Below are 15,866 nucleotides of genomic sequence, written 5' to 3'. Positions count from 1 at the left end.
GAACTTAAATCTAACACATGTTCGGGCGTTCTGGTATTGAACATTATATAAAAATTACACAATTTGTGTTTTTTTTCCCGGCGATCGCTCAGTGAAGTGTAACCCGTTTCATGCATTTTGGAATGACTTATTCCTCTGACAGATCCACATATGGTTCTTAAAGCATCTAAATTAAGTCTTTCTCAAAGTAATTCTGGACCCTTGTCACAATTGTTCCAGATATAAAAACAATAAAGACAAAGGTAATATGAAAGAAAATATATAAAATCTGTATACTCTTTCTATTTAGACGATGTTTTAAACTAGTACAAGCAGTACAAGCAGCCGCGCGCGCGCGCGCGCACACAAATGGAAGCCAACACTCTATCACCTTCTATTTTTGGAGACTGTGGTTTTAGCGTTGTTTTCTTTCATATTAAAGATGGGGGCGATCGAGGAGGGGCGGAGGGGTGGGGTGGGTTGGGGATGGGTGACTTTCTATAACTGACATCATGACGATAACCCCCCCCCCACACACACACACACACACACATACGTGCATACAAGTCGCTATATAAGTGCAATAATCTTGGACGCGACGTCCACATATTTAAGTATTCACTTGATGTGACCGGATAACAGCATATAATGAAGTCTCTCCAGCTTTTATGTTGATATTACATTGTATGTCTTCAACAATATCATTAATCTATATTAGAAATAAGAGCGCCTCCATCATCGAACCTTGGGAAACAATCATGGTATTTGGTTTAAATCCACTGACTACAGTATACTGTTTTCTGATGATTAAATAGCTTTCAAACCAATCCAAAAGTCGTGCACGTAAGCAGTTTAATGTTTTGTTTATGTAAAGGACATTTATGCCAGACTCAAAGGCTTCGCTAATGCCTCACAATACTGCTGTAACCTCTTTACTTTTATCGGATGTTTTTTTTTACAATAAAATCATACAAATTAGTTAACTAATGCACAGTAGATTCGCCCTATCTAAAACCTGATTGTAATCCTGATATGAACGCATTATCGAGGAAACATTTTGAGACATGTTAATAAACACACCAGTACCTTGGATGAACAACTCGTAAGAGCGGCAAGACTGTAATTTGAGCAGCCATGAATATATTATTTTTTTTTGTGTTGGAACAAGAGAAGAATGTTTCCATCTAACAGGAAGTTTCAAAAGCAAAAGTGAAGCTTTTAATAATTTACATAGTCGTTTAGATATGTGTGTAGCTATGCCCGTTTGAATATGATTGTGAATATCGCCATGCCCTTTCGCTTTGTAAATATCCAGTATCAGTAAAATGTCGGTTACTTCAAATGGTTCTAGATGGGTTTTTTTAAGACAACGGTCAACAGTTTTCCACAACGTTCTGTACCAAAAAGCACTCAGCAATATTCCAGCAATATGACGGCGGTCTGTAAATAATCAAGTTTGGACCAGACAATCCGGTGATTGACATCATGTGCCGCGATCTACGCGATTGCGATATGACGACATGTATCAACCAAGTCAGCGAGCCTGACAGTCCGATCCCGTTACTCGCCTCTCACGACAAGCATGGGTTGCTGAAGACCAATTCCAACCTATTCATGGGGTTCTCTTTCAAACTTTAAAATAAGTTAAAGCGGAAGAAATACCCCAACACGAGGAGACCATGCAAGAAGCAATACTTGACGCCAATTCCGTTTATACTCCCCATCACCCCTGTCCCCTATCCCTTATTTATCAAATACATATATAAGGATGTCTGCTTATTTCGTTGATGTAACTGTAAATATCCTTTGCGATATATACACTGCTCATTTACCAGCACACAAAATTACGATGTCATGTTATCAGTCGGCGCAGAACAATCAACGTCAAATGTCTCAGCTGATTGCGAAAAAACGTCATGTAGGTAATGGAAGTGGCTGCACGTGCAGTCTTTCCGCAAGCAACACGTGCAACACGATTAGTTTGACTTGGAGATACTTTACTCTTGCGTCACGTGAGATATGATAACAGTGTTGCCGTGAGTCAATATTAAACTGACAGCACTGTCAGTGCAGCAATCATGCTGCGTTCCCGACAAGACAACCTCGGTGTGGCGGGACAATATATAATGCAGATGACAGTGTAATTAGGAAGGCATGCCAAGTGGCAGCCAGATCTCCACATAATCACATTTGCTGCTCAACTCTCATCCTGACATGGGATTGACAGCCGGTTAATTCCCGACAGTTCCCATCTGGGACGGCTAACTCGATCAGCAGCGTGGTCGTGACATACATGGTAAGCGTTAGTAACACGAAGGTGACTGATGAGGAAAAAAACAACAACTTTAAGACAATAACTAACTTTAAAGTTGCCACAGAACAGAAACCCACATGTCAACATCTGTTTTGCTGATGTTTTATCTGCATGTTGCAGTGTCCTCCGTGGTGATGTTGCTAAATGATGCAGTGTCCTTTGTGGCGATGTTGCTACATGTTGCAGTGTCCTCCGTGGTGATGTTGCTAAATGATGCAGTGTCCTTTGTGGTGATGTTGGTAAATGTTGCAGTGTCCTCCGTGGTGATGTTGCTACATGTTGCAGTGTCCTCCGTGGTGATGTTGCTACATGTTGCAGTGTCCTCCGTGGTGATGTTGGTAAATGTTGCAGTGTCCTCCGTGGTGATGTTGCTAAATGATGCAGTGTCCTTTGTGGTGATGTTGGTAAATGTTGCAGTGTCCTCCGTGGTGATGTTGCAACATGTTGCAGTGTCCTCCGCCGTAATATTTTTGCATGTTGCAGTGTGCTGCGGCTTGATGTTGTTATATTTGGCAGCGTCCTCCGTCGTGATGTTGTAACATGTTGCAGTGTCCTCCGCCGTAATATTTTTGCATGTTGCAGTGTCCTGCGGCGCGATGTTGCTACGTGTTGCAGTTTCCTCCGTCGTGATGTTGTTACTTGTTGTAGTGTCTTCAGTCGTGATGTAACCATGTGTTGCAGTATCCTCCGTGGTGATGTTGCTAAATGTTGCAGTGTCCTTCGCCGTAATGTTTTTGCATGTTGCAGTGTCCTGCGGCGTGATGTTGTTACTTGTTGTAGTGTCTTCAGTCGTGATGTTACCATGTGTTGCAGTATCCTCCGTCGTGATGTTGTAACATGTTGCAGTGTCCTCCGCCGTAATGTTTTTGCATGTTGCAGTGTCCTCCGTCGTGATGTTGTTACTTGTTGTAGTGTCTTCAGTCGTGATGTAACCATGTGTTGCAGTATCCTCCGTGGTGATGTTGCTAAATGTTGCAGTGTCCTTCGCCGTAATGTTTTTGCATGTTGCAGTGTCCTCCGTCGTGATGTTGTTACTTGTTGTAGTGTCTTCAGTCGTGATGTAACCATGTGTTGCAGTATCCTCCGTGGTGATGTTGCTAAATGTTGCAGTGTCCTCCGCCGTAATGTTTTTTGCATGTTGCAGTGTCCTGCGGCGTGATGTTGCTAGGCGTAGAAGTTTTCTCCGTCGTAATGTTGCAACGTGTTGCAGTGTCCTCCGTCGTGATGTTGATGCTGCAACATGTGTGCTTCCTGTTAGCTGCTATAGAGTTAACTGACTATAAAGGTCCATTTCCCACCCCTTACCGAACAAAGCCGGAATTTCCAGGCTCGAACGTAGCGCCATCAATGGCTTTAACGGGTTATGTCCCTTCAATGTCCCTCCTATTGACCAATCAGATTCAACCTCTCATATCACTTGCATTTGCTTCAAACAAAATGGCGGCACCAAGTCAAAAGGATCTGATCGATAATCAAGATCTATATTGTAATAAAACGATATTTCTCCGCGAAGTGCATCAAATCACTTGAGAACCTTGATTAAAAACACGAAAAGATTTGCGAAATACCTGTCGACGCCCAGTTGATGGTACACATGCTTTGCAAAGCCTGCAGTCGACCGAAATCTGCACGTTGAAATCCATGTTGTTTACGAACCGTGTGTCTAGCACGTAACGTAACTCCGGAATTCCAGCATAGTTTAGCAAGGGTAGGAACTTTGCAGAGTTGCGTCCCTTGGGTACGCCAGAAACATATGATGGTTTGAATCCGGGTTCGCCCCAATTATGTTTCTAGGTTTGTCAGCACCATACCCGTGCTTGTGGGTTTCATCGAAGTGGTAAACGTCTTAGACCTGCATCACTTCGGCCTTTCCTCCCACATTAAGCTGACACGCCGCGATATGACTGGAATACTGTTAAAAGCAGCGTTAAACCCAACTCACTCACTAACTCACGATGTGTGTCAAATCTTTACAATGTGTGTCAGATCTTCATCTGTGTCAAATCTTCACAATGTGTGTCACATCTTCACAATGTGTGTCAAATCTTCACAATATGTGTCAAATCTTTACAATGTGTGTAAGATCTCCACAATGTGTGTCAAATCTCCACAATCTATTTCAAATCTTTATAATGTGTGTCAGATATGTCACATCTTCACAATATGTGTCAAATCTTCACAATCTGTGTCAAATCTCCACAATCTGTGTCAAATCTCAACAATTTATTTCAAATCTTTACAATGTGTGTCAGATCTTCACAGTATGTGTCAAATCTCCACAATGTGTGTGTCAGATCTTCACAATGTGTGTCTAACCATCACAATGTGTGTCAAATCTTTACAATGTGTGTCAGGTATGTCACATCTTCACAATATGTGTCAGGTCTTCACAATGTGTGTCAGATCTCCACAATGTGTGTCAAATCTCCACAATCTATTTCAAATCTTTACAATGTGTGTCAAATCTCCACAATGTGTGTGTCAAATCTTCACAATGTGTGTCAAATGTCCACGATGTGTGTCAAATGTCCACAGTGTGTGTCAGATCTTCACAGTGTGTGTCAAATCTTCACAATGTGTGTTAAATGTCCACAATGTGTGTAATGTTTTTACAATGTGTGTCAGATCTTCACAATGTGTGTCAATTCTTCACAATGTGTGTCACATCTTCACAATATGTGTCAAATCTTCACAATCTGTGTCAAATCCTCACAATATGTGTCAGGTCTTCACAATGTGAGTCAAATCTCCACAATGTGTGTCAGATCTCCACAATGTGTGTCAAATCTCCACAATCTATTTCAAATCTTTACAATGTGTGTCAAATATCCACAATGTGTGTGTCAAATCTTCACAATGTGTGTCAAATGTCCACAATGTGTGTCAAATGTCCACAATGTGTGTCAAATCTTCACAATGTGTGTCAAATGTCCACAATGTGTGTAATGTTTTTACAATGTGTGTCAGATCTTCACAATGTGTGTCAAATCTTCACAATGTGTGTCAAATGTCCACAATGTGTGTAATGTTTTTACAATGTGTGTCAGATCTTCACAATGTGTGTCAAATCTTCACAATGTTTGTCACATCTTCACAATGTGTGTCAAATCTTCACAATCTGTGTCAAATCTTTACAATGTGTGTAAGATCTCCACAATGTGTGTCAAATCTCCACAATCTATTTCAAATCTTTATAATGTGTGTCAGATATGTCACATCTTCACAATATGTGTCACATCTCCACAATGTGTGTCAAATCTCCACAATGTGTGTCAAATCTCAACAATCTATTTCAAATCTTTACAATGTGTGTCAGATCTTCACAGTGTGTGTCAAATCTCCACAATGTGTGTGTCAGATCTTCACAATGTGTGTCTAACCATCACAATGTGTGTCAAATCTTTACAATGTGTGTCAGATATGTCACATCTTCACAATATGTGTCATGTCTTCACAATGTGTGTCAAATCTCCACAATGTGTGTCAGATCTCCACAATGTGTGTCAAATCTCCACAATCTATTTCAAATCTTTACAATGTGTGTCAAATCTCCACAATGTGTGTGTCAAATCTTCACAATGTGTGTCAAATCTTCACAATGTGTGTCAAATGTCCACAATATGTGTAATTTTTTTACAATGTGTGTCAGATGTTCACAGTGTGTGACAGATCTTCCCAATATGTCTCACATCTTTACAATGTGTGTGTGTGTGTGTGTGTGTGTGTGTCAAATCTCCAAAATGTGTGTCAAATCTTCACAATGCGTGTCTAATCATCACAATGTGTGTCAGATCTTGACAATATGTGTCAAATCTTCACAAAATGTGTCAAATCACAATGTGTGTCAAATCTTCACAATGTGTGCCAGATCTTCACAATGTGTGTCAAATCTTCACAATCTCTGTCAAATCTTTACAATGTGTGTCAGATCTCCACAATGTGTGTCAAATCTCCACAATCTATTTCAAATCTTTACAATGTGTGTCAGATCTTCACAGTGTGTGACAGATCTTCCCAATATGTCTCACATCTTTACAATGTGTGTGTGTGTGTGTCAAATCTCCAAAATGTGTGTCTAATCATCACAATGTGTGTCAGACCTTGACAATATGTGTCAAATCACAATGTGTGCCAAATCTTCACAATATGTGTCAAATCACAATGTGTGTCAAATCTTCACAATGTGTGTCAGATCTTCACAATGTGTGTCAAATCTTCACAATGTGTGTCAAATCTTCACAATGTGTGTCACATCTTCACAATGTGTGTCAAATCTTCACAATATGTGTCAAATCTTTACAATGTGTGTAAGATCTCCACAATGTGTGTCAAATCTCCACAATCTATTTCAAATCTTTATAATGTGTGTCAGATATGTCACATCTTCACAATATGTGTCACATCTCCACAATGTGTGTCAAATCTCCACAATGTGTGTCAGATCTCCACAATGTGTGTCAAATCTCAACAATCTATTTCAAATCTTTACAATGTGTGTCAGATCTTCACAGTGTGTGTCAAATCTCCACAATGTGTGTGTCAGATCTTCACAATGTGTGTCTAACCATCACAATGTGTGTCAAATCTTTACAATGTGTGTCAGATATGTCACATCTTCACAATATGTGTCATGTCTTCACAATGTGTGTCAAATCTCCACAATGTGTGTCAGATCTCCACAATGTGTGTCAAATCTCCACAATCTATTTCAAATCTTTACAATGTGTGTCAAATCTCCACAATGTGTGTGTCAAATCTTCACAATGTGTGTCAAATGTCCACAATGTGTGTATTTTTTTTACAATGTGTGTCAGATGTTCACAGTGTGTGACAGATCTTCCCTATATGTCTCACATCTTTACAATGTGTGTGTGTGTGTGTGTGTGTGTGTGTGTGTGTGTGTGTGTGTGTGTGTGTGTGTGTGTGTGTGTGTGTGTGTGTGTGTCAAATCTCCAAAATGTGTGTCAAATCTTCACAATGCGTGTCAAATCTTCACAATCTGTGTCAAATCTTTACAATGTGTGTAAGATCTCCACAATGTGTGTCAAATCTCCACAATCTATTTCAAATCTTTACGCTGTGTGTCAGATATGTCACATCTTCACAATATGTGCTTGTGGGTTTCACCGAAGTGGTAAACGTCTTAGACCTGCATCACTTCGGCCTTTCCTCCCACATTAAGCTGACACGCCGCGATATGACTGGAATACTGTTAAAAGCAGCGTTAAACCCAACTCACTCACTCACTCACGATGTGTGTCAAATCTTTACAATGTGTGTCAGATCTTCATCTGTGTCAAATCTTCACAATGTGTGTCACATCTTCACAATATGTGTCAAATCTTCACAATCTGTGTCAAATCTCCACAATGTGTGTCAAATCTCCACAATGTGTGTCAGATCTTCACAGTGTGTGTCAAATCTCCACAATGTGTGTGTGTCAGAACTTTACATTGTGTGTCAAATCTTTACAATGTGTTAGATGTGTCGAATCTTCACAATGTGTGTCAAATCTCCACAATGTGTGTCAAATCTTCACAATGTGCGTCAAATCTTCACAATTTGTGACAAATCTTTACAATGTGTGTCATTGTTTTTAAAATGTGTGTCAGATCTTTACAATGTGTGTCAAATCTTCATAATGTGTGTCAAATCTTCACAATCTGTGTCAAATCTTTAGAATGTGTAAATGTTTTACAATGTATGTCAGATCTTCACATTGTGTGTCAAATCTCCAAAATGTGTGTCAAATCTCCAAAATGTGTGCCAGATCTTCACAATGTGTGTGAAATTTTCACAATCTGTATCAGATCTTCACCATGCGTGTCAGATGTTCACAGTGTGTGTGTGTCAAATTTCCACAATGTGTGTGTCAGACCTTCACAATGTGTGTCAGCCTTTCACATTGTGTATGAAAGTCATACGGACTGCTCGTTTCTCACTAGGTTCATCCAATTATTGCAGAAATCCTGCACCCACCAAACAACACACGGGCCTCGTTGTACTCGACGTAGAGGATGTGCAGAGGGGTACATGGATGATGTACGGAGGTATGTATATGTAGGGTTGTGTGGGAGGTTGTGTGAATGGTTGTATGTAGGGTTGTGTGGATGGTTGTGTGAATGGTTGTGTGAAGGGTTGTATGGAGGGTTGTGTGGATGGTTGTGTGAATTGTTGTATAGAGGGTTGTGTGGATAGTTGTGTGAATGGTTGTGTGAAGGGTTGTATGGAGGGTTGTGTGGATGGTTGTGTGAATGGTTGTATGGAGGGTTGTGTGGAAGGTTGTGTGGATGGTTGTATGGAGGGTTGTGTGGGAGGTTGTGTGAATGGTTGTATGGAGGGTTGTGTGGATGGTTGTGTGAATGGTTGTGTGAAGGGTTGTATGGAGAGTTGTGTGGATGGTTGTGTGAATGGTTGTATGGAGGGTTGTGTGGATGGTTGTGTGAATGGTTGTTTGGAGGGTTGTGTGGATGGTTGTGTGAATGGTTGTGTGGATGGTTGTATAGAGGGTTGTGTGGATAGTTGTGTGAATGGTTGTGTGGAAGGTTGTGTGGAAGGTTGTATGGAGGGTTGTGTTGATGGTTGTGTGAATGGTTGTATGGAGGGTTGTGTGGATGGTTGTGTGAATGGTTGTATGGAAGGTTGTGTGGATGGTTGTATGGAAGGTTGTGTGGATAGTTGTGTGGAAGGTTGTGTGGAAGGTTGTGTGAATGGTTGTATGGAGGGTTGTGTGGAAGGTTGTGTGAATGGTTGTGTGGAAGGTTGTATGGAGGGTTGTGTGGATGGTTGTGTGGATGATTGTGTGAATGGTTGTATGGAGGGTTGTGTGGATGGTTGTGTGAATTGTTGTATAGAGGGTTGTATGGAAGGTTGTGTAAATGGTTGTGTGAATTGTTGTATGGAGGGTTGTGTGAATGGTTATGTGAATTGTCGTATGGAGGGTTGTGTGGAAGGTTGTGTGGATGGTTGTGTGAAGGGTTGTATGGAGGGTTGTGTGGAAGGTTGTGTGAATGGTTGTGTGAATGGTTGTATGGAGGGTTGTGCCGAAGATTGTGTGGATGGTTGTATGGAGGGTTGTGTGGATAGTTGTGTGAATGGTTGTATGGAGGGTTGTGTTGATGGTTGTATTGATGGTTGTATGGAAGGTTGTGTGAATGGTTGTATGGAGGGTTGTGTGGAAGATTGTGTGGATGGTTGTATGGAAGGTTGTGTGGATAGTTGTGTGAATGGTTGTAGGGAGGGTTGTGTGAATGGTTGTATGGAAGGTTGTGTGGATAGTTGTGTGAATGGTTGTGTGGAAGGCTGTATGGAAGGTTGTGTGAATGGTTGTGTGGAAGGTTGTGTGGATAGTTGTGTGAATGGTTGTGTGGAAGGTTGTATAGAAGGTTGTGTGAATGGTTGTATGGAAGTTTATGTGGATAGTTGTGTGAATGGCTGTAGGGAGGGTTGTATGGAAGGTTGTGTGAATGGTTGTATGGAAGGCTGTGTGGATAGTAGTGTGAATGGTTGTGTGGAAGGTTGTATAGAAGGTTGTGTGAATGGTTGTGTTGAAGGTTGTATGGAAGGTTGTGTGAATGGTTGTATGGAGGGTTGTGTGGATGGTTGTGTGAATGGTTGTATGGAGGGTTGTGTGAAAGGTTGTGTGGATGGGCGTGTGAAGGGTTGTATGGAGGGTTGTGTGGAAGGTTGTGTGGAAGGTTGTGTGAATGGTTGTATGGAGGGTTGTGTGGAAGGTTGTGTGAATGGTTGTATGGAGGGTTGTGTGGAAGCTTGTGTGAATGGTTGTATGGAGGGTTGTATGGACGGTGTTGAGGGTTGTATGGAGGGTTGTCTGGAGGGTTGTGTGAATGGTTGTGTTGAGGGTTGTATGGAGGGTTGTGTTGAGGGTTTTATGGAGGGTTGTGTTGATGGTTGTATGGAGGGTTGTATGGAGGGTTGTGTTGAGTGTTGTATTGAGGGTTGTGTTGAGGGTTGTATGGAGGGTTGTGTTGAGGGTTGTATGGAAGGTTGTGTCAAACGGGCGGTCTGTGTAAGTATTCATGTCGAACGTATATGTGGGCACCAGATGGGGTGGCCTCCAGGAACAGTCGATGTGCAAGGACGGCTAAGTGGGTGAATATTGTTTGACGGTTCAAACAAATCGATCTACTGAAATAAAAAAAATGACGCTGCACTTCACAAGGTTCATTCAAATTCATCACCATCGACGCTATTAGCGCTTAAAGTTCCATGTTTTGTCGTTAACCTCGGATAGCAGGAAGCCCCAATTCGTTCCGACGGTCTTGCAGTTTAAGTTGAGTAAGCCGTACCACTTTGATAGTTTTAAACTTAATTTCAAATTGATTTTGAGATCGTCTGGAGCATCTAGGCTACCACTAACACGCGGGCATTGTACACAGCCGGTCACGTCAAACCGCCATTCCTCGATCACGCGGCTCAGACACAGCCAGTGTTGGGTCATTCAGACCGACAAAGAAAACATTCACAATGATACCATCAACCCCATTTTAAGATGGCTGGCGTGGTGCCCCTGTTCAGAGATTTCATTACAATATTTTGTTTCAAACACTGCTTCTTGCGTTTGCAACTGGTATGGGTGAATGGTTGGGTTTAGAGACGTTTCGAAAGCATTTTAACTTGAGTGAGTGAGTGAGTGAGTGAGTTGGGTTTAACGCAGCTTTTAACATTATTCCAGTTATATAACGGCGTGTCAGCTTAATGTGGGAGGAAAGCCTGAAGTGATGCAGGTCTCAGACGTTTACCACTTCGGTGAAACCCACGAGCACGGGTATGGTGCTGACAAACCTAGAAATATAATCGGGGCGAACCGGGATTCGAACCCACGAGGGACGCAACTCTGCACAGCGAATCGCGGCGCCTTAGACGACTGGGCCACCCGTGATCCCCATTTTAACTTGAAGCGTGTCGCAGATGGTTTACATGTTGAAGAAACACGCGAACCCGGGTTTGTTGCTGGTAGATGCTAATATAGTCGAAATTGTGGATTTTAACCCATGAATAGCAGATCGTGGTGCTTAGAGAGTCAACTCTAAGAGTTGCTGGTGTCGGGTGGCCTGGTGGTTAAAGCGTTCGCTAGTCACGCCGACGATTTGGGTTCAATTCCCACTTGAGTACAAAATCTAAAGTCCACTTCTGGTTATCTTTCTCGAGTAAAACCATACTCACTCAATCACAGCGAGTCGCTACAACTGACCTACCTGCGCCTCTCTAAGGGTAAAGAACATTGTGACTGAGTGTATTTCTAATAAACTGTTTACATAGCTGGTAAACAAACAGTAAGCTGTCCGCAACAATCTGCTCCTAAAACTATCAATATTGTTATTAGTAATAAAACCTACATACATAGAGTTATTAACGATGGAAATCTCATCTCTGGTCTTAATGTCCGTAGTCTGATTAAAAAGTAATTCTGTGTATGAATTATGTATTTTATTTTCTCTTCAGCGGCAAGCATGTCATGATAAAAGTAGAAAATGTAAAGTACAGGGGAATAATGCAATAAGTTTGGAGCTCGGCGGCTTAGAGTAACCGATGTTATCGATGTGTAAGTACCATTGCATTCAGCACAACGCCATGTCATACTCCGGCATGCCTGCATGATTCAATCATGTTTGTATGATCGCCCATATCCCAAACGCTAGACAGATAAATGGGATTTATATCCTCAAAAACATGTTAGTGGCTTTTGTTAGCTGTACACTGACTGTAATAAATTCATTTCTAATCTATAGATATCCTGAGCGTCTCTCGATCACTTCTACAGTAATTCCGCTTCATCACCTTTCAATACCCCTTCCCCTCCGTCGTAAGACAAGGGACTACTTTCACAAATCAATACGCGAGTGAGTAAGCTGAGTGATGGAAGTATGTCCTCGTATCGGTATAGGTAGTTCCCTAGCATGCTGGCGATCAAAGTATTTAAAACATAGGAAAGAAACTTAATTTGGTTCAGGAGGTAAAGTCTCAGCATGAATAAAAAACATGCTTTGACATGAATGAGAATAATGCAAGGCAAAAGCATTTTTTTCCTATTCATTTTAACTTTCAAGGTCGGTGCGGAAACTTTAAAGACGCGTATTGCTAAATTACTAATACTTAATTTATGATCTTGTGTGTTTAAGGGATGTAATCTGGATTTATTACAATGTCTAATTTATTTTAAATGTTAAACTTTAAAAAGAGACCTATCGACCTTTACTGATTATGAATGTTGAGTGATAGGCTCTTAATGTGAAACCAAAAACATAAATTTCATTTTTGAAATATCATCCTTATAATTTATATATAATATATATAATCATATCTATACTTGGACACTGCGAACTATGCTGAGCTGTAGACAGAAGGATTTAACTGCAAAATGGGACAAGATGTTCACACATGGATGTGCAGTTGTTTTAGATGTTAATTTTAATTATAAAACAAACAAAAAACCCTAATTAATTGAATACATATTTCAGAAGCGCACCGAATGACATATACATTGATCCGTCTCTTTCAAGTGGAACGTGATGTAGTGCTTGCTACTTACCAACGTTTGGAAGGGTTTAGCAATCTAGTCGCTGGGGTATATAGTTCACACTGTACACACACGCGCGCGCACTCGCGCACACACACGCACACGCACACGCACACACGCACACACAGTCGTCATCCACTTCATCGTCCGTGTCTGATTTCTTCCTCCTCTTGTCCCCAAGAACCTTCCAGTCGTTTATCCTCTAGACCCTTAAAATTCTTCCTCATCAACTTCCTCTTCCAGCTCTCCAGCCTTTCCCCCTCTAGCCTGGGTTCCCTCTTGCCTCGTGTCTCCTCTAGCCTTTGTCCCTTCCAGCCTCGTGTTCCCTCTAGGCTTGGTCCCTTCTTGCCTCGTGTCCCATATAACCTTGGTCCCCTCTAGCCTTGGTCCCCTCTTGCCTCGTGTCTCCACTAGCCTTGGTCTCCTCTAGCCTTGGTCGCTTCTAGCCTTGTGTCCCCTCTAGCCTCATGTCCTTTCTAGTCTCGTGTCCCCACAAGCCTTGGCCCCTTCTGGCCTCGTGTCTCCTCTAGCCTTTGTCCCTTCCAGCCTCGTGTTCCCTCTAGGCTTGGTCCCTTCTTGCCTCGTGTCCCATATAACCTTGGTCCCCTCTAGCCTTGGTCCCCTCTTGCCTCGTGTCTCCACTAGCCTTGGTCTCCTCTAGCCTTGGTCGCTTCTAGCCTTGTGTCCCCTCTAGCCTCATGTCCTTTCTAGTCTCGTGTCCCCACAAGCCTTGGCCCCTTCTGGCCTCGTGTCTCCTCTAGCCTTTGTCCCTTCCAGCCTCGTGTTCCCTCTAGGCTTGGTCCCTTCTAGCCTCGTGTTCCCACTAGCCTTGGTCCCCTCTAGCCTCGTGTCTCCTCTAGCTTTAGTCCCTTCTAGCCTCGTGTCTCCTCTAGCTTTGGTCCCTTCTAGCCTCGTGTCTCCTCTAGCCTTGGTCCCTTCTAGCCTCGTGTCTCCTCTAGCTTTGGTCCCTTCTAGCCTCGTGTCTCTTCTAGCCTTGGTCCCTTCCAGCCTCGTGCCTCCTCTAGCTCTTGCCTTAGTCCCTTCTAGCCTCGTGTCTCCTCTAGCTTTGGTCCCTTCTAGACTCGTGTCTCCTCTAGCTTTGGTACCTTCTTGCCTCGTGTCTCCTCTAGCTTTGGTCCCTTCTAGCCTCGTGTCCCCTCTAGCCTTGGTCCCTTCTTGCCTCATGTACCCTCTAGCATTGGTCCCTTCTAGCCTCGTGTCTCCTCTAGCTTTGGTCCCTTCTAGCCTCGTGTCTCCTCTAGCCTTGGTCCCTTCTTGCCTCGTGTACCTCTAGCATTGGTGTGTCTCCTCTAGCCTTGGTCCCCTCTAGCCTCATGTCTCCTCTAGCCTCGTGTCTCCTCTAGCCTCATATCCCCCTAGCCTCGTGTCTCCCCTAGCCTCATGTCTCCTCTAGCCTCATGTCTCCTCTAGCCTCGTGTCTTCTCTAGCCTTGGCCCCTTCTAGCCTCATATCCCCCCTAGCCTCGTGTCTCCTCTAGTCTTGGTCTCTTCTACAAATGTACCTGCCAGTGTGGGGAATCCAAACCGAGCCTGCGGCGCGACGAGTGAACGCTTTAACCTCTAGGCTACCCCTGTGCCCACCAATAACTAATGCCCATTTCTGGTGCCCCCCGTCGTGATATAGCTCGAATATTACTAAAAGTGGCGTAAAACACACTCGCCAATAACTAATATTTTGTTGGAGCCTGTGTCGTCAACAAACATCAGCGTTTCTCTTTCAGTGAGAACAGGCTTCACGCGATCATCCAGTTAACAGTATAATTACAAACCTTCACAGTGGGATCGGCCCCACCCTGCTCCGATTACCGTCACCCTATGCCCATTGTTATCGGGACACATATACCCAAACAAATGTGTGTCGTCATTAATCTGGAATTAATCGCTCGCCTTAATAGAACGATCCAGTGATTCTTCATTGACAGTTATCAATGACAATGGCGTAATCCATGGCCAGCACTAACGTGTCGATTTCATATTTGATTTAGCGACAGGCATACCATAACATATCAATCTAGTTGTTAATTGCCTCCTGTCATCGTCGATGTCGTCGTGTGGTCATCTGTCAACGTCATCCGGCGTGAGCTATGGTTGCCAACGTACTTGATTAAGAGGTAACGATTTAAACATAACTCACAGAACGTTTTTTCTATGGCCAAATCAATCTAATGCGTCACTCAATTATGAGCGATACAAGTCCCAAGACCGGGAAGGTCTGTGACGAAAAGCTAACCATTTCAAATATTGAATTTAGATTTGTAAAGAAACATTTGAAAGATTTGGGTATAAGGGCATTTATCAAGTGAGGGATGATTCTTGAAAGTAGGAATGGAAAATGTTCAGTTTTGGGCTTAAATTCATAAATTCTAAAAACGGGATGTGAAAATATCGAGAATGAAACGTCATCAATCAGCGTGAATGGATGGGAGACGTTAAACTATGGACAATAAAACTCCTCTGTCAAGTTCGGGGATGTAGTGATGGTGGGAGGGGTTTACTTTGGGACGGAGTGGGGAGGGGGGAATTGTTCGGGGGATGCATGTATCCAGCGGGGCTGTGGGGGAGGGGGAGATGGGCACAAAGGGGCGCACATGCTTGTTGAAAGGGTGAAGATGAGGTGGGGTGGTCGGATAAGGGGTACGATGTGAGAGAACTATCCTGAAGGGAGAGTATGTGAGAGATCTACCCAAGGGGTAGAGGAAGGGAGAGTACGTGAGAGATATACCCAAGGGGTAGAGGAACGGAGAGTATGTGAGAGATCTACCCAAGGGGTAGAGGAAAGGAGAGTATAGTGAGAGATCTACCCAAGGGTAGAGGAAAGGAGAGTATAGTGAGAGATCTACCCAAGGGGGTAGAGGAATGGAGAGTATGTGAGAGATCTACCCAAGGGGGTAGAGGAACGGAGAGTGTGTGAGAGATCTACCCAAGGGGGTAGAGGAATGGAGAGTGTGTGAGAGATCTACCCAAAGGGGTAGAGGAACGGAGAGTATGTGAGAAATCTACCCAAGGGTAGAGG

General features: G+C 42.9%; 2 protein-coding genes across 2 annotated transcripts; both read right to left on the bottom strand.

Annotated features, from left to right (window-relative positions):
* Positions 1–2,396: 2,396 nt before the first annotated feature.
* LOC139450912 (mucin-2-like) lies at positions 2,397–8,941 on the bottom strand (the record flags this gene model as incomplete). The annotated part of the gene is made up of 2 exons (XM_071232738.1): positions 2,397–3,526; positions 8,299–8,941. Coding segments are annotated over 2 exons (1,773 nt in total), but the record flags the coding sequence as incomplete, so codon positions are not given.
* Positions 8,942–13,529: 4,588 nt separating this feature from the next.
* LOC139450911 (nipped-B-like protein) lies at positions 13,530–14,018 on the bottom strand. Its single transcript, XM_071232737.1, has one exon. The coding sequence runs from the start codon at positions 14,016–14,018 to the stop codon at positions 13,530–13,532; it is 489 nt and encodes a 162-aa protein (XP_071088838.1).
* Positions 14,019–15,866: the final 1,848 nt, after the last annotated feature.

Source organism: Haliotis cracherodii, unplaced genomic scaffold (assembly GCF_022045235.1).
Source record: "Haliotis cracherodii isolate W230 unplaced genomic scaffold, xgHalCrac1.p SCAF_8, whole genome shotgun sequence".
In the NCBI taxonomy this organism is placed as follows: Eukaryota; Metazoa; Mollusca; class Gastropoda; order Lepetellida; family Haliotidae; genus Haliotis; species Haliotis cracherodii.
Note: the sequence above shows the minus strand (reverse complement) of the source record. Positions and strands in the feature narration are given on the sequence as shown.